The 25,479-nt window shown below is 34.7% G+C and overlaps 3 protein-coding genes across 4 annotated transcripts; 2 read left to right on the top strand and 1 right to left on the bottom strand.

The window, feature by feature from the left end:
- Window positions 1-42: 42 nt before the first annotated feature.
- Window positions 43-6,274, top strand: caz (FUS RNA binding protein cabeza). The gene is made up of 7 exons (XM_090105096.1): window positions 43-199; window positions 283-471; window positions 736-1,129; window positions 2,680-2,711; window positions 4,183-4,325; window positions 4,410-5,065; window positions 5,268-6,274. Exons 1-7 carry the CDS (start codon window positions 190-192, stop codon window positions 5,293-5,295), a joined length of 1,452 nt encoding a protein of 483 aa, XP_089961222.1. The 5' UTR covers window positions 43-189; the 3' UTR covers window positions 5,296-6,274.
- An 818-nt stretch (window positions 6,275-7,092) lies between these two features.
- Miro (mitochondrial Rho GTPase) lies at window positions 7,093-13,030 on the bottom strand. Of its 2 annotated transcripts, XM_090105486.1 has the most exons (12): window positions 12,677-13,030; window positions 12,385-12,593; window positions 12,062-12,214; window positions 11,831-11,962; window positions 11,356-11,552; window positions 10,908-11,097; window positions 10,691-10,826; window positions 10,349-10,479; window positions 9,314-9,544; window positions 8,130-8,323; window positions 7,716-7,754; window positions 7,093-7,397 (listed from the first exon to the last, which is right to left on the bottom strand). In XM_090105486.1, exons 1-12 carry the CDS (start codon window positions 12,867-12,869, stop codon window positions 7,271-7,273), a joined length of 1,932 nt encoding a protein of 643 aa, XP_089961612.1. In that variant the 5' UTR covers window positions 12,870-13,030; the 3' UTR covers window positions 7,093-7,270. The 2 variants fall into 2 exon arrangements, with proteins under 2 accessions (XP_089961612.1, XP_089961613.1); XM_090105487.1 differs by lacking the exon at window positions 7,716-7,754.
- Window positions 13,031-14,275: 1,245 nt separating this feature from the next.
- Window positions 14,276-24,238, top strand: Polr3B (RNA polymerase III subunit RpIII128). Its single transcript, XM_090105521.1, has 12 exons — window positions 14,276-14,489; window positions 14,629-14,960; window positions 15,061-15,173; window positions 15,262-15,437; window positions 15,525-15,712; window positions 15,789-16,173; window positions 16,309-16,672; window positions 16,805-17,263; window positions 21,681-22,475; window positions 22,579-22,715; window positions 23,076-23,239; window positions 23,998-24,238. The coding sequence occupies exons 1-12, from the start codon at window positions 14,415-14,417 to the stop codon at window positions 24,212-24,214; spliced, it is 3,405 nt and encodes a 1,134-aa protein (XP_089961647.1). The 5' UTR covers window positions 14,276-14,414; the 3' UTR covers window positions 24,215-24,238.
- The last annotated feature ends 1,241 nt before the right edge of the window (window positions 24,239-25,479 follow it).

Below are 25,479 nucleotides of genomic sequence, written 5' to 3'. Positions count from 1 at the left end.
CCAATTACCATAGAGTACTAGAAACTTAGACCACAGACTGACGCGTCTTGCGTATTTCCGTTCTCCATATTGCATTAATCTTTTCTTTGCGATTTGCGGGTCGCGTCTAGTGTAGTTTTTATTTGTAAAGAATGGTATTGATTTGTAATTATTGAAATTCTTCATTGTATTAATTCACTAAACAAAATCATGGGTGATCGTAAGTGCAATTATTTTATCTTCCAAAAGTATACACATATCTTCATGTTATAAGGCTAAAAAACGTGGGGTTTTTGCTTTTAGCGTACGCATCGTCGGACTATGGCAGTGGATCCTATGGAGGTCAATATTCAATGCCACCTCCGTCCTTAGGCTCTGGTGACAGTAATTACAGCGCACCTCAACAACAGCCTGGTAATTATGCTCAAGGAAATTATGGAGCCGGTGGTCAAAATGCTAACCAAGCGTGGAATCAACCGAGTTCTGGCGGGGGTATGTATCTACTAATTATTGTATTTAATTCGTTACAATAAGTTATCACTACATAGTATAAAACAAAGTCGCTTTCTCTGTCCCTATGTCCCTTTGTACGCTTAAATCTTTAAAACTACGCAACGGATTTTGATGCGGTTTTTTGTAATAGATAGAGTGATTCAAGAGGAAGGTTTTAGTATATAATAGGTTTTAGACAAAGCGGGCGAAGCCGCGGGCGGAAAGCTAGTATAGAAATATGTTTCATGTATTTGTTATTTTTAGGCGGTAGTGGAAGTTACGGCGGTCAGGAAAATAATTATGGACAGCAAAATTATGGATCAAATTATGGAAGCGGTGGTGGTAGTGGATTTGACCGCAACGGTAGCGGTAATAGCAGCTACAATGTGAGTGGAAGTGGAAGCGACCGCGGAGGCAGTAATTACGGCGGTAGTGACCGTGGCGGGAGCTATGGAAGCAATGAACGCAGCGGGGGAGGCTATGGAGGCAATGATCGGGGAAGTGGGAGTTACGGAGGAAGTGACAGGAGTGGTGGCTCCAACTATGGCGGCGGCGGCGGCGACCGTGGGAGCGGTTACTCAAGTGGCGGCGATAGAGGCTATGGCGGAGACCGATCAAGCTATAATAGAGACGGGGGGAATAGAGATGGTGGATATGGGTAAGCATTACCTTATTTTACATATTAAAATAAGGATGGATATAAAACATAAATAAAAAGCATGCAAATTTTAATGTAAAATATAACAATTAACAATACATCAAAACTTTGCAAATGATAGTGTCAGGTCAAAATGGAAAATTATTACTTTAGTTTGGTTTTTCGGTTTATTTTATAGAAGGTTAATGGAGAATTATTCAGAAATTCATCTACTTAGAAGGAGGAATTAAAAAAAAGTTTAGTTGGTTTACAAGCAGCAAGATTTATCTTAGATTAAGGTGTAATTAATATGTATTTATTACATAATCAGTATGAGAGTGTAACAATTTACCACAAAAATCATTTATGTTTAAATGGTTCATGTAGTTATGCTATTAAGGCTATACATAGATAAGGTACCTCCAAAGAGGTAAAACAGGAAAGTGTGGTTTTAAACGTACTTCTAGCTTTTCACATATATATTCTTTCATAAGTAATTATGGTAGTGTGTACTTCTAACTACACAACAAAGTTTTTTCTTAAATCTCACAATGTCTTCTGCTTCATGATGGTTAATGCATATATCATATTGTTAAAATTTTAAAATGTTTATTGAATGATATTTTCAAAGGACAAAAATATCATTGAATATCATAATATCCTTCAATATAAACTAGCACATGTTGTCCTTTGCTGATAAATGGCAATTAAAGGGATCTGACTACGCCTCTGAAAAACTTGTCTTATTTACGTTAATCTATATAGGGTAATGTTCTTCATGCAGTAAGGGATTATTTTTGTTTGCTATTTAGGATGTTTGTATTAAAAAATGTTTACAAGACCAATTATGTTACAGCAAGAGAAACTTATCTTAATTCTTCAATGGGTATGGTTGAGATTTTATATTTGACTAGTTTGCATTTATAAAACTGTAGTAATTTATAATAATCTGCAAAATTTTCAAATATTATTTGTGCAATATTTGTGTTTTAAAAATGCAAGCTTACGTCTATAGTGAAGATATATATTGCATCTTGAAAAAGTGTTACATTTTTTAAAAAGTAAAGGCCTATTCTAACTGCAGTGGTATCGTCATCGGGATACAGCTATCCACAGCGGTACAGGATACCGCTGTAGTTTGAATAGCCCTTAAATATTTTTAAATCACAAAAAGTTATGCTTTTTAAAGTATATACCCTGAACTGTGCTGTTTACAATTATTAATTATTTAAAGTTATACATAACGGTACCAATAAACATTTTATTCTACCTCAAATAACTATTATATATTTGATTCTTCAAAATGGAGGACTATTCACTAATTTTGTACACTTTTTCAAGTGACATAGAATTCTGCATGTGTCTACCTTTGTGTCTACATATTATGTTTTATTGTATGCTGTTGTTGTCAACCACAAATTCTAAGGTTTTCAAGGTTTTTCATAATGGTAAAGAAAAGGACCCACATTATGGAATGAGGTCACTAAAAATGGACCTTAGGTGTGCTACGCGCTTCATTCAGTGTGCCCCCAACCTGCCAGTGTGAACTAAATGGTGTTTTATTGTTATAGTGGCGGCGGCAGGGGGGGTGGTTATAATAAAGGTAAAGCTCCTCGTAACTAACGAGTGGTGCTTTTGTTATATTTTTAATTTGTAAACTTAAGGGCTGCCAAATTTGTCGTATTACATATTGATAGTGTTAAAATACCTCCGAGCAAATAAGCTCTTCTAAGCTAAATGTATGTCACATTTAAATGTACATAGGTATATCACAGGCAAAACATTAGATATAATAAAAATAGTATCAAAAAAAAAAATTGGTGAAAGGAAACATTTCTATATATTTTAAGGGTGTTGATTTATTTGTTACCAAAAATGTGAAACAATTTATTTATTAATTGTCGACATGTGTATGTAAACTGGTGTAATTAAAGGGATTCATATATCTGGACAATGCGAAATAATTCAGATGGAAAGATAATTTTTTTGTGCACTTAGAAGTTACCTTTAAGCTATAAACCAACAAGGTGCAGGTGGTATTTTTATGTGAACTTCAAAATATTGCACATATGGTTATGTTAAGTATTATTAACAGGTTTTGTGACGTAGTACATATTCCATTATTCTGACTGTTAGTCAAACCATATGAATTCCGTGTTCACATAATCATAACTATGTCAGATAAAAATTTAAGGTAATGATTACGGCGTAAAACTACGTTACCTTGGACTGAAATGTGGAGAGATTTAGAGGTTATGTAGGAAGGCAAATTCGGTACCTTAATTAAGTTTGGGTACTTCTTATTTCAATAAGAAGTGATACATCATCATTATCTTATTTATAAAAAAATACGTATTCTCAATTGATCAATCTAAGTGGTTTATACTTATACACAACTATTAATATGATATGACAAGAAGAGGAAACAATTGAGCAGGATGGTTGTTTAATTGAAATTCTACCGGAAGCAATCCATCGTCACTTGAATAAAATATATAAATTGGTATCTCCATTAGTTTGAATAATATATTATGGTGTGTTTAATATATCCTCTGTTCATTGGATATATGTTTATATCGTTGTAGACATCCTTTCGGAACCACTTTGGCTTATTTCATGTGCTTGTACAAAGCCTGCTCAAAGGATGCTAGGTATATATAATTGCGCGTTGATGTAAAATATACGTTGTTACCGTATCAGTCGTCGTGTTGAACCCAAATTATTTTTATGAATCAAAGGGTAAATGTAAGATCTCCACTGGTGTACCACTGACTATATTTTTGGCAGCCCTAATCTTCTACAATAGTGTTAACATGCGCAATTTTCTGGTCAGTTAAATGGTATTTTTGTTATCTACTATTTTATACCAAGGTTATACTGTAACAATTACAGGTTTATTTTATCGCTGTTGATATTCTTAAAAATATATTTTTTTTTTTTAATAATCGTAACAAAGGTATTAAAATGTTTTATATCACGAATAGTAAAATCTTCTGCTTTAAGGTCGATGCAAGCTAGAAACGTTGTAATAGCGTTTTTGTTATATTATTTTATTAAACTTCTTTAATATTTAGGAGGCGGCGGTGGCTATGGCGGAGACAGGGGTGGTGGAGGTGATATGGTGACCCAAGAAGACACTGTCTTCATTCAAGGCATGAATCCAGCGACTACTGAAGAAGAATTGTGTCAGCATTTTGGAGCTATCGGTATTATAAAAGTAAGTGAAATAAAAATTTCTATCTCATATTTTAAGACTTTTCATAGACATTTTATATAATATTATTTATAATTGTCTTTTCAGACCGATAAAAAGACACAGAGGCCCAAGGTATGGATGTACAAAGATAAAGCGACGGGACAGCCGAAGGGAGAAGCTACCGTAACATACGAAGATTCCAACGCCGCTTCCTCGGCTATTCAATGGTTCGACGGAAAGGATTTCAATGGAACCACAATCAAAGTGTCCCTCGCCCAGCGGCAAAATACGTGGGCAGGAGGCAAAGGTGGTGGCGGTGGCGGCGGCGGCGGTGGTGGTGGCTTCCGCGGCGGTCGGGGCGGCGGCGGAGGAGGCGGTGGGGGCGGCCCGCCGCGCGGGGGCAGGGGCGGCGGCGGCGGCGGGGGCAGCGGCCCGCCGTCCGGCAACCGCGAGGGCGACTGGAGGTGCCCCAACCCCAGCTGCGGCAACACCAACTTCTCCTGGCGAAAGTCGTGCAACAGATGCAACGAAGAGAAGCCTGGTGGTGGCGGCGGCGGCGGCGGCCCGCCGTCAGGTGGAGGTCGCGGGGGCGGTCCCCCCGGGCGGGGCGGGCGCGGCGGCGGGGGGCGCGGGGGCGGCGGCGGCGGCGGACGCGGGGGCGGCTGGGGCGGTCGCCCCGACCGCGGCTCCGACCGCTCCGGCGACCGCAGGGGCTCGGGCGACCGTGGCTCCAGCGGCGGCGCCATGCGGGGCGACGGAGGGTCAGTATTTACGTCTCATTCCATTTACACTACCGTAACCATTTTCTTTTTCCTATATAAAATACTTATTTTGCGTCCCCATTGTTCATGGTTATCGAAAAGTATCAAGTTAAATCCATGATTACGAAAAGTATCAAACTAAATACGTATTTTGTTTTTTTTTTGTGATCATTTACTTATTTATCTTATTTTTTTGTTACAGTGGCAGAGACAGACAACGGCCGTATTAGTTATTAAGTTTTCTTGACTGATGTAAGATAGATTCTTGACAGATTTGAAATAACTGAGTTGGTACAGATTGAAATGAATGTGATTTGTTTACTGGATGTAAGAGCCTTTTTTCTAAGAGAACATTAATATCTCAATTGTAAGTAATATAAGACTGTGTTTTAAACATAATTTAAGTTTTATGTAAAAATAAAAGATATAGGGCGCGTTCCCACTATGTCGTAACGACTAATTTATCGTTCGACGACTGTCGTCTCTACCTGTTCCCATTATAACGATTGTTTGTCGTCAATATTTTTTATCGTTTAGCGACTGTCGTATCTAGCTGTTCCCATTGGATCGCGACGACATTTTATCGTTTCCTGGCAGTCGCTTTGTCGTTTACATATCATCAGCAAGCTACAAATCTAGTCGCCTCTGCGTTCGCTTGGTGATTACTAGTGCGTTTACTCTCCTGAGTTCAATGGACGTCATAGAGTTGCCGTCCACGATTTTTTATCGTTTTACGACTGTCGTGCTTGCCGTTCCCACTGTCACGACAAAGTGTCGTCACTGCAAAAACTGTCGTAGACGATAGTAAATTGTGTCGTTCTAAATGTGAACACCTCCATTTAAACATATAAGCCACGACACTTAAAACTACACGATTATCTGTCGTCACGACACGGTGGGAACGCGCCCATACCTACAAATCTTTCCACAAATTTCTTCCTCAAATTCATCTATATTAATAGATTGTATTTTATAGTAGAAGCTCTGTACCAACACAGTAAACTCCCAATATTATGTAATATTCTTTACATAATGAACACGCTTTTAATAAAATATTACACTAAGACTAGGAAATAAAATCAATTTGAGACACGCTGATAAAACCTAAATGATTATTAATAATATCTTATGGTCAATTTAGCTAAGATTTATTAGAATATCTGTATTAGGTATAATTCTTTTGTGTTTTAATAAATACATATTCCACAATTCCTATTGTTTTATTTTTTTGTTTTAATAATAATAATTTATAGAGGAATACTTTGTAGGTTTGTTTATAACGAAAAGCTACTGAAACTGAACACCATTATTAGAATATCGGTACAATAGCCTAAAAATAGTAGACATGTGCAATCTATTATATATAAAACACAACATTTCTTTTCGAAGTTATCATTTTCACGTACTACGTTTAGTTGCCCATATCGAGAAACTATTTCTTATCTTTGATCTGCTCAAACCACATCATGATGTGGTCAATAGACATTCAACCATTTCATGAAATGATCAATCATTTCATAAAATAAGCAAATATTCGATATGGCCACTACATATTATTGAACATTGTAACTCAATGATAATGATATTTGGTTAATTGTTGCATGGTGATAATATTGCGCTCGTCCGTTTTTATGAAGAAATGCATATATCATATAAAATAATAAATCCTCATAGATAACATACCTATATAGAATTTTAGGCAGATTAGGGACTCGGAAAACTTAAGGTATGCTTTATTTTTCTAATGTATTTTTTTTCTGAAAAGGTTCTCTAGTCAATTTGCTTTGGGATAAAAATTAGAGGATGTGTGGTGAATCGGAAATCAGTATTAATATTAATTAAAATTAACTCATAATGGATGATTTAAATAAAATGAATGCTATCATGATCCAACCTGTTTTTTTTTATCTATTTTGATAATACGAAACGTAGACATATTTTACAAGATTTTTAATTAGGCTTACTAACATGCAGTTGTGTCATCGGCGTCTATTTGTTAGGATTGAATTGAAATGAAAATCTGTATATTCAATTTAATGCGTTTATTTACAACTCAAAATAAAATATTTCATATACGGGAGCTTCTTTGGTGGTTTATTATTATAATTTGTAGGTTTACTAATATATATTTTATATTACATTCTTGTAATTTGTAACGTATTTGCACTTTTCACCAAGAAGGCAGTTTCTCCTATTTTCCTTCATCTATTGTCTCTGGAAGTTAAGTATCTTGATAAGAACGAGGCCCATTATAGTTGCAGCGGCGACCCCAATACCAGCCTTCCACCAGGACGAGTTATCGCCAGCGAAACTCGCAAATTGTTTGAGATGTCTGAAATAATCATAGCTTATTAGTTTTAACTTAAGAATTGCATGATGGCAATTAGAATATTTATCTGTAAACTAGTGAACATGTAGACGGACGCTGGCATGGTTGAAACTTGAATATTACAATAAATTATTTCGGTTAAAATAAGGTTAAATACTGACAACAGCGCCATCTATGAAATCCAATAGCAAAACTTCATCTACAGATACACATACAGAAGGCACTTGAAATAATCGAAAGCGCTCGTAAATTTTAAGAATAATATCTGTGACCACATGGTTTAGTTAAATAATAATTGATATCACAATATATACAACTAACCTGTGTTTGCTGAACAAAATCCAAGCAGCTTGAAATTGACTGGTTAACATATTTTGAATTAAAAAAACAGTAATACTATATTATCAGCCAATTGTAACTTACAGTTAGGAATTATATTCGATTTATATCAACAAGTTTAAATTAAAGTGAGTTTGATTAAAAAGACAGACAGAACTAACATTAAAAGAAGAATGATAATGACCATGATCTGCTTGTTTAAAGATTACAAAAAAGCTTACATTCTCATTAGTTCAATATAATATGTAATACCTAGTAAATGCTTTAGATAAAATAAGTCTCCTAAAACTAATACACTTTATAATGACAAAAAATTACAATACCTATGTAAAAATATTCAATAAATATTTTTATTCATTAAGTATAGCAGTATAGCATCTCATTTACTATACTTACGGAAAAGCAGCCATTGTCGCAAGTTTCACAAGAACATCGTGCTTATTCTCTTTAATATTAAACAGTTGCGGTGGAAGCAATTGATACTTGCTACAAAATACTTCTGGTTGTAGAATATATTCCTGTCTGGTTATCATGCCATCTCCTTTGGTTCCAACAATCAGTACAGGGATGTGACTTTCAGCAAAATATTTCTAAAAACATGAATAAGTGAAGTCCCATGTCCCCTAGTGGGGTAAGGGGCAGATGCATTATACATCTGTTTCACTGATCGATTTTCTTTAGGGACAAGTAGGTGATTAGCCTTCTGTGTCCTACCAGACTGAGACATTTTTTTTTCTTCGTCTCCACCGGGAATCGAACCCAGGACCCCTAGGTGCTACGCTCACGCGTCAACCACTATACCAAGGAGGCGGTCAAAAAAACATGAATGTTGTATAAAATGTGTTAAATTATTTCATGTCAATTAATCTATACTAATATTATAAAGCTGAAGAGTTTGTTTGTTTGAACACACTATAATCTCAAGAACTACTGGTCCGATTTGAAAAAATCTTTCAGTCTTGGATAGCCCATTTATCTAGTAAGACTATAAGGGTGCACTCACACACATCAGTCACCGTCAAGTCACCGATGACTGATCGGTGACGGTTTGTGTACGTATCCACAAACACCAGTCACCGTCATGTTGTCCGTCAGTCACGTCGCCGGTTTGACTGAATCATTGAACACATACATCAGGTTAGTCAGTGATTAGACGTGTGTCACGCTAGAGAACATGTAGCAATTATTGACGGTAGCACGACGCTGACTGAACTGAGACGTGACGGCACCGGGTGAGTGGGGATAAAAGTATGATACATGTATGGAAAGATTATTTGACGTGCCTGACCGGTGACGTCACTGATAGATTTCGTGCCGGCGACTGTCGTGTGGGAACAGAGTCATACTAGAACTATTGATACATTTTTTTTTTTTAATCCTGTCCGGTGACGTGCCGTGACGGTGACTGATGTGTGTGAGTGCACCCTAAGCCATATATCATCACGGTAAGACCAACAGAAGTGGAGCCACGCGGGTCAAACCGCGGTGCGCAGCTAGTTAAAGATATTAGTTACGTACATACATTATATTGTGTTGTGTTAGGGTGTTTTTAAATAATAATATAATATTTATATACTCACAATATATATTCTAGCAATGAACTCAAAGGATCGACTAGCGGTGACGTCATAAACAAGACAAGCTACATCACAATTAACTTCATGAGGCTGCAGAGGGTCGGAGACACGCGTGATCGGTATTTCCTTTAAAACTAAGTACTTCTCTTGCCCATACACTAATACTGTATTAATACAACAGTTGTTTTCTGTAGAGTATCCATCTCCTCGCTCATTGGAATGAGGTTTGATTTTCTGTTGATATGTTAAATTTATATTTGTATATAATTTACAATGAAATCAGATAAAATAGAAAGTTCAATCAGGTAAAACTTTAAAGTTGCAAATTTAACGAATAATCTTAGAATACATATAAAATATAAATTGACGTAGAAGCGGTCTATATGAACAAACTAGCAATCAAAGCCGTTCAACGTTATCTACAAAAACATTCTACTCATACAGAAACGAAGTAACATACTCATTCATGTACTCCGTAATGAGACAAAGATAGAATATACATTTAAACCATTAGCCGAAAAGAGTTAGCAACATAACTGACTAAGCGTAACCCAGCTAAATTAGCTGACTTCAAATGGAAAGTATTTTTACGCGTATGCCGCTTCTACCTCAGTTTATATTTATATTCTAAGCGAACAATGTTCAAGATGCAATTTTAGTTTAAAAGCACCATATTATTGCAATATTTAAAATACACACACATAGATGACTGTTGAACAAGTAATGGCTAATACAGTAGAGTAAATGTAAAAAATATGCACCTAATGACGTTTCAAAAGTGCTTCTAGAAGAAGTCTAATTGAATAAATAAATGTTTGAGTTTTTGAGTTTGAGTTTACACTTTAACAAAAAATATTAAAGTGAAACTTTTATTACATCGTCTCAAACTTTTTGGTCTGTGTAGCGCATGTCGCGTGACGGTCGGCTGCCGAGTAGGTATAAAGCAGTGTTCGGAGTCATTATCGTACAAATACGATAATATTGTGCCTAAGTTTCACTTTTACCGTGGTTTCATAAAACCACACAACATTTTTTTACCTTATGTGCTATTCCTAAAAAACTCCTACATATGGATGTTTTACCACAACCCCTGGGACCAATGATATGACACTGGTATACATTACGGTTTGATTGCTTTTTAGCTACATCAATTTTTTTCTCCCGAGTAACTGAAATAAAACCAAACAGGAACATTAGCAGGAGCTCAAGAAAAAATCTATTTTGTTAAAAATATAAAAAATGTCAATAAGAATTGTGCTAGAAAATTAAATTAATTAGGGTTAGGGATAAATAAATTGAAACAGGCAGTGAATATTTTTTTTAGTAAGTAATTGAATATTATAATAGTGTTTCCAAACAAGTTAATATGAAAGTACATACCATGAAATGCAGATTTTTGGGACTCATTTTCTAAGAAATTATATCCCAAATAGGCTAAGTAAGCACTTGTACTTTGCAAGTCTAGGAGGGTCATTAATGTCCAACGACACATCCAGCCTTGTAAAGTCAAGTACCCCTGAAAACAGAAAATAATTTTACACACTTATTTGTATATGCCACACCAAAACATTAGGTGAATAAAAATAAAAATGCCTACCTTATCATTAGTTGGTACAGTATACCTTAAATTATGCCAGGGTATGCGAGGACAACATGAAAATACATTTTTAAGTTCAGTAGGATTTAACATTCCATCTTTGTCCCTATCATACTTCTCAAAAATTTGCGTCAAAAATTGTTGGCCTTTGTACGACAGTTCTGACGTGCTGCCTGCTGGTATTTTTAGACTAAAATATAAAATAGGTGCGTGATTAAGATTTCATATTGATGATTAATTTGATTATAATTCTAATTAGGGCCGATTTTTCAATGCTTGGATAAAACTTATTCTTCGAATAATGTATAAAACCACCATTTTAAAAACGTATTCTAATTGCCCGTATTTGACAGTTTACGTGACATTTTAATATTATCGTGTAATACTTTATTGGACGGATAAGTTTTATCCAAGCATTGAAAAATCGGCCCTTAGTCATTTAACATACTTAGCGTATAAATAACTTTGTGTCAATTCCAAACTCTCATCATAACCAAATTTACGTAGTACTGTCCATGTTGTCTCATTTCTTCCTCGTTGTATGAAAAGGCAGTGCAAGAATATAAATCCCTTCATTGTGATGCATTCATTCTCTATTCCCCCAGCGATATTTTGTGCTATAACTGATTTTACTTCATCTAGAACCTGAAAAAAAATAAGTTCATTATTATCTGATACATCCTAATCCTAATACTATTATAAAGGCGAAAGTTTGTATGTACAGATGTTTGTTACTCTTTCACGCAAATACTACTGAACCGATTACAATGAAATGAGGCACACATATAGAGGGTAACACATAGGATAGGTTTTATCCCGGAAATCCCACGGGAACGGGTTTTTCTTTGAAAACGCGGGCGAAGCCGCGGGCGGAAAGCTAGTCATTTCATAAAGGAATTCTCATGCAAAATATTATTTAGCACCTGCAGTTGTAACGGAGAGTCAAAGCACTTTTTCTGGAATACTGTTATTTCATAATCATCCAACACTCCATCACCATCTAAGTCACATATTTTGAATATTCTTGAAAGTGCCTTTTTACATCTTTCTGTGAGCTGCAAAGTTTTAATATATTTTTAAAAATATAACATTAATATATCATCAAACAGTTAGAAATTAAACATAGAGGAATAAGGATATTTATTAATACTCACTTCTTGTTCTTCAATTGAATAAATAGGATGTATTGGGTGCAAAACAGCTTTTTGTGCATTATAGAACATTTCAGAAACATTAGTCAAAGTCTTAGCAGAACATTCAATACAGCGGTCTACTTCCGGGTATTCCTCTGCTATATCCCAAATATTCTAGAAACACACAATAATTGTATAATTAATTATTACTATAATAGTTGATACCTATATAATACAAAAATGAGAAAATAGAAATACAGTAAGTAATGGTAGCCTAAAACTATGTTGTGTATTATTATCTCTTATAAGAATTATGAAATAGGAATGAAATATTTTATACTTACATCTATAATCGAATAATCAATTAAGTCAATTTTATTTCCTACTAAGATCACTGGTTTCCTATAATCTTCTGGACAGTTGTCCCTCACAAATGGTAGCCAGTACGATGCGACTTTATTAAGCGTTTCTTGCTTGTCAACAGAAAATACGATGCAAATCACATGAGCCTTTTCTATTTCTTCGGCAACTTGTTCAATTGTTTGTTCACACACTAAAATAAATAATCGTTTATTAATACCTGTGCGTGGGAACTTAGAAATAAGTGGAATGTTTTATGGAACTTGCGATACGTACAACATACATCAACAATATTTGTCGGTACTTGTTCTGGTGTAACATCAGCAGGAATTGTGATTTCTTCTGCCTTCGGTGGAACATGTTCTGTAAATTCTTCAGTAACTAAAGAGAGAATAAGTGATGTTTTGCCGACTCCTGGTTCACCCAGCAAAATAATGCGGACAGTTCTCGGAATCGGCTCATACACCATTTTGTATAGTAATATGTAATATTTACTATTCCATATACATTAAATGTCCATTTTAGAGAAACAAAAAACGGAGTTTATAACTATTTAGTTAAAATTCCATTCATGATCAATATTTTTATGTAATTTTGGTTGTAAAGTAAACTTCATAATCCACAGAGACTAGAATATAGGCATGGGCGTTGAATCAACGGACTAGTTAAATTAACCGTCTATGTACATTCAACGATTCGACTAGTCCATCGTTCATCAACGGACTAGTTGAATTCAACGACTAAACAAAAGAGTCGAAACGCTCGTCAACGCGTCCGCGACGGTTAACGCTTCGACGTGGCCGTATAATAGTCCACCGTAGACGGCTAAACGACTCGTCGTAGACGGCTCGTCAGTCGACACGTTTGTATCAACTACCAACTTGCGACGCGACGCGTCGCGAGTTGATAGTTCAATATTTTTACCGTTAATTCCGTTTGACTTTTAATGAGATTACTATGATCAATGCTCGAAATATTGAAAAAAAAGGAGATTAATTTGTATTAATTTGATATTATTGAATTGTCTTAAAAATCTAAGATATTTTTTTATTTATTATTATTATTCAGTTAATTTATTACATATCATAAGGATTACCTACCTATAATAATATATTGAATAATGTTAAAATATCGACTATAACTAACGACTTAAAACGACAAGTTAAAACATAAACAAAAACTTGGTAATAGATAGGTGATAAATATATAATTGTTAAAAAACAGCTCTGACTTTTTCTTTACTAGAGACAACCCTGACATTGAATTCTTTGAAAATCTATAATTCGTAATAACTTCGTGGTAAGAATGTGGAATTTTACATGTAGAGTGTAGACCTCAGTTCAAGGTAACGAACGTTCGATTACCAATACCGTCGCGCGTCGGTCGACCGTGTCCATTCGGTTCAGTTTACACATCGACTAGTCGAAGATTTTAACTAGTTGATCGACTAGTTGATGAACGACATTTAACGGTCTAGTCTCGTTGATGAAAAATGCTTCGACGACCCATTCCTACTAGAATAGGCATAGAATAAGAGAGTAGGATATAGATTTCTTTCAGAAACAGATAAAATATTAAGAAAAAATCTGAGTGATGCGCAGATTTGCGTATTGAACTTAATAAAGCTAATTCTGTGAGCTAATTCTAGAAAATATGTCGAAAATTCGAACTTCCAAAATTTTCAAACGTGTTGGGTGCTATTTTCTACAGATATTGCACATAATGGAATAAGAATGTGCAATTTAAATGTTATAAATAATCATCAATTCTTTAATGTAGAATTGTAGAGTATGTACGTGAAAAATAAATTGACTTTTTTTTAAATTTGGCAATATTAATCAACTGTCATTAAATTGTCATTGTCAGTTTGTCACATAAAGTTGGAATTTGGATTTGCATTTTGCATTTGCCTGTTTGAGAAATGGGAAAATAAAATATTTGAAAATGATAACATGTCATATGAAATAAATGTATCATGCTATAAAATCCTATGGTTTAAACAATATTTAGAAAAATGGGAGAAATCAATAAAAAGCAGACAGAATGGGATAGCTCGAAGGGATTACGAGAACCGGTTAAAGCTTTAGAGGTTAGTGTTCATTTGGTTTTTCGCTTTTAATTATATAAACAAGCTAATATTTATTCTTATAACACGTTCCTCATAAATCGTGAAATAATATATGCTTGTTATTTGAAATTATACCTTGAGACTCATGTATCTTTTGCAGGATAAGTGGAAATTGGTTCCATCATTTCTCCAAGTAAAGGGCTTAGTAAAGCAACACATTGATTCATTTAATTACTTTATAAATGTAGAAATAAAGAAAATTGTGCAGGCAAATGAGAAAATATTTTGTGATTCAGATCCACTGTTTTATTTAAAATATTTAAATGCATATGTGGGGACCCCAGATCTGGAAGAAGGCTTTAATATCACAAAGCCTACAACACCACACGAATGTCGCCTCAGGGACCTTACTTATTCAGCACCTATAACAGTTGACATTGAATATATTAGAGGGAATCAGCGGGTTATTAAAAACAAACAACTCATAGGAAGGTAACTCAGTAGGCTTACTCTAAAATATACATAATAATGTTTATTCTTGGTTTATGTTTTATTACAAACTATGTACTTATTACATATAACAATGTTTCAGGATGCCATTAATGCTTCGATCCTCAAACTGTGTCTTAACAAATAAATCTGATTATGAGCTCTCTCAGTTGAATGAATGTCCACATGATCCTGGCGGTTATTTTATTATAAGAGGTATTTATATTTTTGTATTAACATACAGTGAAAATACAGTGGTTTTTAGAAAGATGAAAATGTCTAACAACTGTATATTTCTTTATAGGTCAAGAAAAGGTGATATTGATACAAGAACAACTCTCTAGAAATAGGATGATTGTAGATGAATTTAAAGGAGCCATTCAATGTCAAGTGACTAGTTCAACTCATGAGAAGAAAACAAGAACAAATGTTATTGTGAAGAATGGAAAATATGTTCTGAGACATAATGCATTGTCAGATGTATATTATTTTTCTATTTTACATTCTAACTTAGATTTAAGTAAAAATAATAAACAGTATTATATAATATTTTTTTATGATTTTTAGGATATCCCTATTGCAGTTGCATTTAAAGCTATGGGTATTTGCAGTGATCAAGAAATAATGCAATTAATTGGAACTGATGATAACACTATTAAAAAAATGGCACCATGTATAATGGATTGCCATAACTTAAAAATATTCACCCAGATTCAAGCCCTTACATATATTGGACAAAAGTTTAAAGCTAAAAGGTGGGATTTATATACTAACTACTTCTACAGATTATATATTATTGTCATATTTATTACCATTTTCTTTTCTTTTAAGGTTTCCTTCATCACAGTCTAAAATAAAAACTCCTGTAGATGAAGCCAGGGAACTGTTAGCCACTACTATATTAGCCCATGTTGCAGTAGAAAACTATAATTTTTATGTTAAAGCTATTTATTTAGCAATAATGGTAAGGAGAGTTATTGAAGCTGAAACTAATAAGACAGCAATTGATGATCCTGATTATTATGGAAATAAGAGACTGGAATTGGCTGGCTCACTATTAGCTTTAATGTTTGAAGATTTATTTAAAAGATTTAATTGGGAACTAAAATCTATTGCGGAAAAAATAATACCAAAGGTCAAGGCTGCACCTTTTGATATTGTCAAACATATGAGACCTGACTTGATTACTAATGGACTTTTTACAGCTATTTCAAGTGTAAGTATACCTTAAAATCTATGTCCCTTTTACAATGTAGTAATATTTAAAACTACCCACATTAATTTTATAATGAGTATACTTTATTTCAACTATTTAATATATATATTTATGTTATTGTAATTTGAATTAAAGGGTAACTGGACCATCAAGAGATTTAAAATGGAGAGACATGGTGTGACACAGGTTTTGAGTCGACTTAGTTACATATCTGCATTAGGAATGATGACAAGGGTGAACTCACAGTTTGAGAAGACTCGTAAAGTGTCAGGACCTAGATCTTTGCAACCTTCTCAATGGGGTATGCTGTGTCCTTCTGACACGCCAGAAGGTGAAGGGTGTGGTCTTGTTAAGAACTTGGCTCTAATGACGCACATAACAACAGAGTGTTCGGAAGAACCTATCGCTAGGTTGGCCTGTAATGCTGGTGTTGAAGATGTCAGGCTGTTGGGTGGAGAGGAGATTAATCATCCAGCTAATTACATGGTTTTTCTTAATGGTAAGGAAGCTTTCTGAAATTTATTAACTTTTCGTTCCTCTAAAATACCATTATGTATAATATAAATCTTAACATAATTTTTCTAAGCTATAGAAATTACTCTTTTTAATCAACAAAATTATTTATTTTCAGGTAATATTTTGGGTGTAACAAGGCAGTATAAAAAGCTCATAAAAATATTCAGGATGTTCCGACGGCGAGGATTAATATCCGCATTTGTTTCCATCTATCCAAATCACAACCAAAGGACTGTTTATATCTGTAGTGATGCAGGCAGACTTTGTCGTCCTTACATAATTGTTGAAAGAGGATATCCATTGGTCAAGCAACAACACATAAATGAACTGAAAAGAGGTTTAAAGAAGTTCCAAGACTTTTTAAAAGATGGCCTTATAGAATATTTAGATGTAAATGAAGAGAATGACAGTCATATAGCTACTGTGGAGGCTGAGATTGATCCCTATGTGACAACACATTTAGAAATAGAACCCTTTACAATATTAGGAGTTTGTGCTGGACTTGTCCCATATCCTCATCACAATCAGAGCCCTAGAAACACTTACCAATGTGCTATGGGTAAACAGGCAATGGGTGAGTACATATTATTTTAATATTTTCATCATGGAATTGTTTTAATATATTTTTGAAATATTTTTTTATAGAAAATAAATTTCACTATATTGTTTATGTATTTGCGAGCCTTTTAGCAGTAGTAAATACATAACGCTGTTTTAATTTGACAGTGGCACATAACTAAATGTGTCATTTTTTTAATAATGTTACCATTCAACTCAAACTAATCTTTAACACCATGTGAATAAAACTCATATTCCTATGTAAATATTTGGCTCCGTGGCGTGACTGAATGACGTTATCTGATTGGTCGAAATGGATCGCCTGTTTGTTGGTACATCGACACAACGCCAGTTGCTTTGAATTCTCGCAAGGTGACACGCGCATTTTCTCTACGATATAGGCATAAAACGAAATAGTTCGTACTTTTTTGTAGATTTTTTTCTTAGATAAGGTCGTTTTTTGTGTTGTGACGATATACAAAAACTTTTTATGTCATAATTGTGTTTTGTTTCTCTTAAAGAACGTCGTATTTGGTGAAGTGACAGTATCAAAACAAGTAAGTACACAAACTTGATAGTATATTTCAAAATAAGCTTATGTTTAATAAAAAAATTCTGATAATTTAAGTACCTAATGCGAAATATGTCGGTTTCGTTTTTAAGGTAATAATATTAACGATTATTCTTTGCAAAATATGTCTCTTTTTTGTGATAATGTTAAATTATTTTTGAAGATGTGCCATTATACAAGATAATTGCAATAAAATATGTTATAATGTGACATTAAGCATAATGTGGGGGCTAAAAGTTATGTATTGAAAATAATACTTTTACTTAGGTACGTATGACGATCTTAACTAATAATTATTTTTATTCTTTCACAGTGTATAATCGACGTACTCTTCAGATGTTTAAAAACATGAACATGGAGAAAAATACAAATAATATCACTTCAGAAGAATTATTGCCAATTTCGGTATCTGATGATCCTGAAACTTACGAAGAAAGAAATGCACCTTTGTTGATTGAAAACAAGAAGGTATTTAACGAATTTCCTATAGAAGAACAGGATTTCTGTTCAGATGATAGTGTTAAAGATCCCGACTACGAAAATATAAGCGATTCAACTAATTCTGAAACTAACGCTAATCCACATTTTACAACACAACGACAAAAAAGATATTCTAAAACCAAAAAGGTACCAAATAAGAAGTTTACTTTTGATATTCGTAAGCCTTTGCAGCTGTTACAGAACGAAAGTGACTATGTTTCCGAAACCACTCTTCAAACAGCGGATAGTAACTTAAACAGGCAGTCTGATTGTAATATCCCTGGTGTAGCTGCCCAAACCTCCTCAATTGCCATTGAAATTGACAGCAATATTGGACAGAATCAGTCTTATTTAGCAACTACAACTCTAAAGAGCTCTCAGCAAAGGTCTAGCTCGAGAATGTCATCTAGTGCAAGTTCCTCAGATTCCAGCAGTTCTTCTTCGGATACAAGTAATTCTTCAAGCAGTTCATCAGATTCCGAACCAGAAAGTCGTGACGTAGCAGGCGTTATCGTACCAGATCCAATGGTAGAAAAAAACACGTCAGTCTGTCTTTCATCTGAGATTGCGCTTTCTAACCAGGTTCTTGAAACAAGCTTTAATTCGGCGGTAAATGTCAGACCTTTATTAGACACTACTGATCCTCACAATTCTGCAGACCTTCCACCACCATCAAATACCACAAAATTTACCCGAAAACGTAAACTAAACCCAGAAAAATGGTTATGCGTACAAGCAAAGATATTGAGAAATAGAGGACGAGAATACACATCCAAATCTGGTAAAATTGTGCCGGAGAAATCAATGAAGCCTCCCTGTGGAGAAAAGTGCAAACAAAAATGTACGAATAAAATAACAGAAACCCAGCGAAAAGAGATTTTTGATACTTATTGGAGCCTTGGTGACCTGCAAAGGCAAAGAGAGTTCATATTGCGACATACTTCAATTATTAAACCTAGATATTCATACAAAGTTCATAACAGTAACCGCGGGAATAATAATGCTTTTTATTTGTCAGTAGATGGCGAACGTATTAGAGTATGTAAACAATTTTTTAAAGCCACCTTGGCTATATCTGATCGCCCTATTCGAACCGTTTTTGAAAAAAGTCAGCCATCTGGATCTATGGAGCTCGACAAACGTGGCAAACACAACAACCATCATGCCATAGATCCGGCCATTAAAGAAGGTGTCAAGAGACACCTTGATTCCATTCCAAAAATTGAAAGCCACTATTGTAGGGCAGATTCTAAACGCGTATATATAGATGGTGGTAAAACCGTAGCAGATTTGCATCGAGACTATGTTGCTGAATGCCAATCAAAGGGTCTACCAAGCGCAAATTATATTATGTATTATAATATATTTTCGTATGAATATAATATTTCATTCTATCAACCCAAAAAAGACCAGTGTGAAGATTGCACAGCATATGCTAATTCCACTGAGGAAGAAAAAAATAGACTTAAGGAAAAGTATGAAAAACATTTGAAAGAAAAGACTTTATCGAGACAGTCAAAAGACGATGATAAGAATCACACAGCAGATAACACCATCGTTTGTGTTTATGATCTCCAAGCTGCAATGAGCTGTCCGAAGGGCGAGGTATCTAACTTTTACTATGTCTCTAAGTTAAACTGCTATAATTTTACCGTGTGCAATTTAAAAAATAAAGATGTTACTTGTTTTGTTTGGCACGAAGGCGAAGCAAAAAGAGGGGCTGTTGAGATCGGGACTTGCGTCCTGGAATACATTAAAAATTTAAAAGAAACTGCTGACCATCTTGATTCTAAACTAGATTTAGTATTCTACTCAGATAATTGTTGTGGCCAACAAAAAAATCACTACATAATAGCACTTTATATGTATATAGTTCATCATTTTGAGTATATCAACACAATCACACATAAATTTTTAGTAAAAGGCCACACGCAGAATGAGGGCGATAGTGCTCATTCTGTGATTGAAAGGCAAATACAGAAAACTTTAAAATCAGGACCTATATATACTCCAGACCAGTATACTCACATAATTAGGAATGCTAAGAAAACAGGTACCCCTTATAAAGTTCATGAACTGAGTTATGATGATTTTATTGATATAAAAAGTTTAGCTACTTCCATAGGTAAAAATTACACTAAAAATACAGAAAAGGAAATTGTTAAAATATCAGATATTGTAATTTTAAAAGTAGAAGCTAAAGATACAGAAAATTACTCATATTATTATAAAACTTCTTACGAAAGTGATAATTACAAAAAAGTGATAGTTGAGAATATTGGAAAAACAAGGAACAGTAGCACTAGTAATAGAAATATTTCATTAAAGAAAATTTACAAAACTAAAATGACGATATGTGAGAAGAAAAAGAAAGGCCTACTTACTTTGCTAAATAAAAAACTTATACCCAGATTTTACGCCCCATTTTTTGAGAATCTCTAAAAGTATTTTTTCATAATTAGTTACTATAACATACATACATAGTTTTAATCTTAGAAACTTTGTAAGACTATTTTTTCTACTTTAAATTGTTTTCTATGTTATTTGTTTTCCAATATTTTTTGTAAGTTCTTTTGTATTGTAAGTTTTTTTTATAAGAAGATTGTTTTATTAGAAAAGAAGTTTATTTTTTGTTAATGCGGGCTAGTGACATTAGTCATACACAATTTATGTTAGGAGATTGTCATTTGAAATTTTGTTTCTGTCATATTAATACTAGCTAATATTTACAATTTTGAGAGTAGTGTGTACCTATTACAGTATTTTTGTAATCTTTTTTAAGTTGAAGACTGATAGAAAGTTAGCCATACAAAACAAAATATGTCATTATATAATAAATATACATTAGTTTTGTATTTCATTTTCTTTGGAATAGCAATGTAATAGGAAATGTGGCATTATTTAAAAAAAATCCACTCCAAAAGACTTGCATCAATAATACATAAGTCGTTGTATAAAAATTGTTTAGCTCACACGTTTGTTCTATTAGGAATTGTGTCATTGTTCACGAAAAGATGTTGTCAAATTAAAGGTCATACTATAGTTTATGCCAATTTTGATAATAATTAAACCAAAAACTGTTTGACGTATGTCTGACGCTTTTTGTTTTTTAGAGTTTATGTTTTGTTTTTGTACTTAAAGAGCTAAGTAGCTCATTACTACAGGAAAATTTGATATATTATACGTTGATTTAAGCAATTTTCAAAGGATTCTGATTATTAAAATAAAAGATATGAAAAAGTCAATTTTTCTTTTTATTGAAAACGCTCTCCTGAAAAAAGTACAGTTTTGAGATGTGTCGTTATCAAATTAAAGCAGCGATAATTATAAATGCAAAATGTATGTAAAATAATTTGAAACATATTTTTTTTAAACATTACAGGAACAATTGGCTACAACCAGAAAAATAGAATAGATTCTCTTATGTACAACTTAGTATATCCCCAATGTCCAATGGTCAAGACTAGAACAATAGAATTAACTAACTTCGACAAGTTGCCTGCTGGTCAGAACGCAACTGTCGCTGTAATGAGTTACAGCGGATACGACATTGAAGACGCCTTAATTTTAAATAGAGCTTCCATAGACCGTGGCTATGGCCGATGTTTAGTGTACAAAAATGCGAAGACAACCATGAAGAGATATAGCAATCAAACATCAGATCGTATATTGGGACCATCCCGAGATGCTAACACCGGCAAAATTATAAAAGCACACGAAATCTTAGATACTGATGGAATAGCGGCTCCTGGAGAAATGGTCGAAAATCGGCAAGTTCTCATCAACAAACAAATGCCTCCAGCCACATTAAATCCCATTAGTCAAGGGCAACCCCAACAAATAGACTACAAAGATGTTCCTATCACATATAAAGGTCCAGTTGAATCTTATATCGAAAAAGTAATGGTCTCTTCAAACTCAGAAGATGCATTTCTGATTAAAATATTATTAAGACAAACAAGGATTCCAGAGATTGGAGATAAGTTCAGTTCGCGTCACGGACAGAAGGGTGTCACTGGTCTTATAGTGCAACAAGAAGATATGCCTTTTAATGACAGAGGAATTTGTCCTGATATGATTATGAATCCGCATGGATTTCCCTCCCGTATGACAGTTGGAAAAACTATTGAACTTTTAGCCGGAAAAGCTGGTCTGATGGAAGGAAAATTCCATTATGGTATGGACATTAAATTTATTTAAGTACTAGTGTCATGATCGTAATTATAATGACGTCGTTGTAATTATAAATTATTTTTGTAATGTTAATATTTATTTCTCAGGTACTGCATTTGGTGGTTCCAAAGTTAAAGATGTGTGTAATGAATTGGAGAAACATGGTTATAACTATCATGGCAAAGATATATTTTATTCAGGCTTAACAGGGGAACCTCTGGAAGCTTATATTTATTCTGGACCTGTAAGTATATTTTTACTTTTCTTCAAAATTATCATTATTATCAGTCAATGGATTATACAAAGTGTATTTAATATTTATGAATGTATTTTTTTCGTATAATTAAGTATAGTAAATACTATTATATAAATTACATTAAAATGATTTACACTGCTTTTACAAACACAAAATTGACGAATACATTAAATTATTCTAACATTATATTTTTTTGTGTTTACAAACAAGATAGCTACAATAAAATTACCTTTAACCCATTGAGCCCCGAACGGCCAGATCCGACCGCGACACAATAGATTTTCTATTGTGTCTGTGATTCCGGGGTCTGATGGATTAATCTAATGAGAGGCGCTTACCTCCTTGCAGGTGTATTACCAAAAGCTGAAGCACATGGTGCAAGACAAGATGCACGCTCGCGCCCGCGGGCCGCGCGCGGTGCTCACGCGTCAGCCTACCGAGGGGCGCTCGCGGGACGGCGGTCTGCGCCTCGGGGAGATGGAGCGCGACTGCTTGATTGGTTATGGAGCTAGGTATGTGCGTGTGATATGTATCTATGATAACGTCTATAAGAATCGAATAGAAAAAAAAATTGTTGTCTGTAAAGTCGATTTACTGACGATAGTTGAACGTGACAACGTCCGATTGTGCTTCTTTGTCGTTCGTTCCGCGCTCTCGCTCGCACTTCAAGCCTTACATGGAACGCCTCAGAGCTAGGTAACGCCGCATGAGTCATGTTTTTTCGTGCGTGCAGGCGGCTCTATCGAATTATAAGACGTTGTCACGTCAAAAAATTCATTGCAAGTTAAATAAATTGTTAGATTTAGGGTTGGTACAATTGGATCAGTAAAAATACGGCGCAACGGACCCGACAAGAATCAAAAGCTTAACGTATCAAATATGACAATGTCGTGACTTCCGCAGCATATTTTTAATGGAGTGGCATCCAGGATCCATAATCCATAAAAAAATCTAATAGAAAAAATATTATTTTTTTATTACACATGTTGATTGTTAACATGTTAAACAAATTGTTTTATTTAGGATTGGTCTGTTTGATCAGTTCAAATATACGGTGCAACGCATCTGTATGCTTAAATCTTTAAAACTACGCAACGGATTTTGATGCGGATTTTTTTAAATAGATAGAGTGATTCAAGAGGAAGGTTTTAGTATATAATTTATTAGGTTTTAAACAAAGCGGGCGAAGCCGCGGGCGGAAAGCTAGTAGTAACTAAATAAGAATAGTAAGGAGACGGCGAGATTAGCCTAATATAACAATATTGTGCAGCATGTTGCTAATGGAGCGCTTGATGTTCGCGTCGGACGCGTTCAGCGCGGACATCTGCGGCGCGTGCGGGCGGCTGGCGAGCCGCGCGTGGTGCCACGCGTGCCGCTCGTCCGCCGCGGTCGCCGCCGTCGAGATGCCGTACGCGTGCAAGCTACTCTTCCAGGAACTAGCCTCTATGAACATCGTGCCACGGCTCACGCTCAAACGATATTGTTGATTAAATGCTTTTTTTATGACAATTTTGTTTTTATTTTGAGTTTTGAAGTTTAACATGTGTGGAAAAACTATTTACAAGGACATCATATACATCTAAAGATGCAATTTAAATCATATACATCATATACAGGGTGGAAGGTTAAGATGGGGCATGAAGGGCAGGTACCTTAACCGTTGTAGCTACATGAAAACGTTCTTAGGAGACTATCCTTAAATTCTTGAGAAATTTTAATCTGCATTCACAGATTTTTGAAAAAATGTACGGTCAGCAAGGAAATCGGCAGTTTTCAAAAAAAATTTTTTTGATGCCAATCGATCCAGTTTCTCATGGGGATCAAAACACTCAAAAAGACCAACTGAGGTATGAGTACTAGAAAAGTCAGAAATCGCGAAAAACTATTTCCACATATTCACTAAGAAAATAAGTGATTCAACAAAAGATGCGCTAATAGAAAACTCAATAAAATCATTATCTCTACTAAATTTGCCCCGTAACCATCTACAAAATGCAACTCTGCGTGCATAGTCCCCAGATTGCAATGCTTGGACTAATCGCCCATGGCCGTAGCATTTGTAGCCGTATTTCTTCCATGTTTTTAAAACTATCCAGTGCGAACAACCAACTTCGACGGCAACTTGTTTTGAAGAAATTTCGGGATATGCTTCCACAATTAGTGCTAAAATTGCTATCACCGTATTCTCATTCAATACGCGTGAACGACGCGGACGTGTCAAGCTTTTCTTAAATGAGCCACTTTCTGCTAGATTTTTTACAAGATTCGCAATTACCTTTCGCGTCGGTACATGTCACATTGGGTATTTATTCCTGTACCATTCCAATGCAACTGTTGGGTTTTTATTATTTAAAAAGTAAGCCTCTAACAGATCTAAACGTTCTAAATTATTTAAGGACATTTTTAGTGAAGACAGAGTGACTTCTGGTAACTTTTGTTATCTATGTGTTATTGTTTACATAAGCCTTACATAAGCCATAAAAATGTGACGTGTTCGTTCGATATTCAAATTTACATAATTTTTCATCTCGTGCACGAGCTGCCAGCCACCGCCCGCTCACGCCCCGCGTCGCTGGCCTATGTTGCTGTGCCTTTACTCCAGTCAGTCTAGACATTCAATTCACAATAATTCCAAAAGTTATCAAACTTCGGTCAAATGAATGGTACATTGGGACGACAATAAATCCCATTTTGCAACCTTGTCCGCAGTCCGGAACTGCAATTAAATTATTTTTTGCTGTATGGTCCTGAA

The sequence above is a fragment of the Colias eurytheme genome, chromosome 9 (assembly GCF_061535395.1).
Source record: "Colias eurytheme isolate Ceu_HAF_F1 chromosome 9, ilColEury1 Martin Lab GWU primary, whole genome shotgun sequence".
NCBI lineage: Eukaryota > Metazoa > Arthropoda > Insecta > Lepidoptera > Pieridae > Colias > Colias eurytheme.
The sequence above is the reverse complement of the archived record's forward strand: the minus strand, read 5'-3'. Positions and strand labels throughout refer to the sequence as shown.

Coding starts and splice junctions, on each gene's coding strand:
- caz (XM_090105096.1), top strand. Junction 472..735: donor TCAACCGAGTTCTGGCGGGG/GTATGTATCTAC, acceptor TGTTATTTTTAG/GCGGTAGTGGAAGTTACGGC. Junction 2,712..4,182: donor GGGGGGTGGTTATAATAAAG/GTAAAGCTCCTC, acceptor TTTAATATTTAG/GAGGCGGCGGTGGCTATGGC.
- Miro (XM_090105486.1), bottom strand. CDS start 12,869: ATGGTGTATGAGCCGATTCCGAGAACTGTCCGCATTATTTTGCTGGGT. Junction 11,098..11,355: donor CAAAGTTATTTATACGCTAA/GTATGTTAAATG, acceptor TTTATATTTTAG/TCTAAAAATACCAGCAGGCA. Junction 10,480..10,690: donor CCAAAAATCTGCATTTCATG/GTATGTACTTTC, acceptor GTTTTATTTCAG/TTACTCGGGAGAAAAAAATT.
- Polr3B (XM_090105521.1), top strand. CDS start 14,415: ATGGGAGAAATCAATAAAAAGCAGACAGAATGGGATAGCTCGAAGGGA. Junction 15,438..15,524: donor GACATAATGCATTGTCAGAT/GTATATTATTTT, acceptor TATGATTTTTAG/GATATCCCTATTGCAGTTGC. Junction 17,264..21,680: donor TATGGGTAAACAGGCAATGG/GTGAGTACATAT, acceptor TAAACATTACAG/GAACAATTGGCTACAACCAG.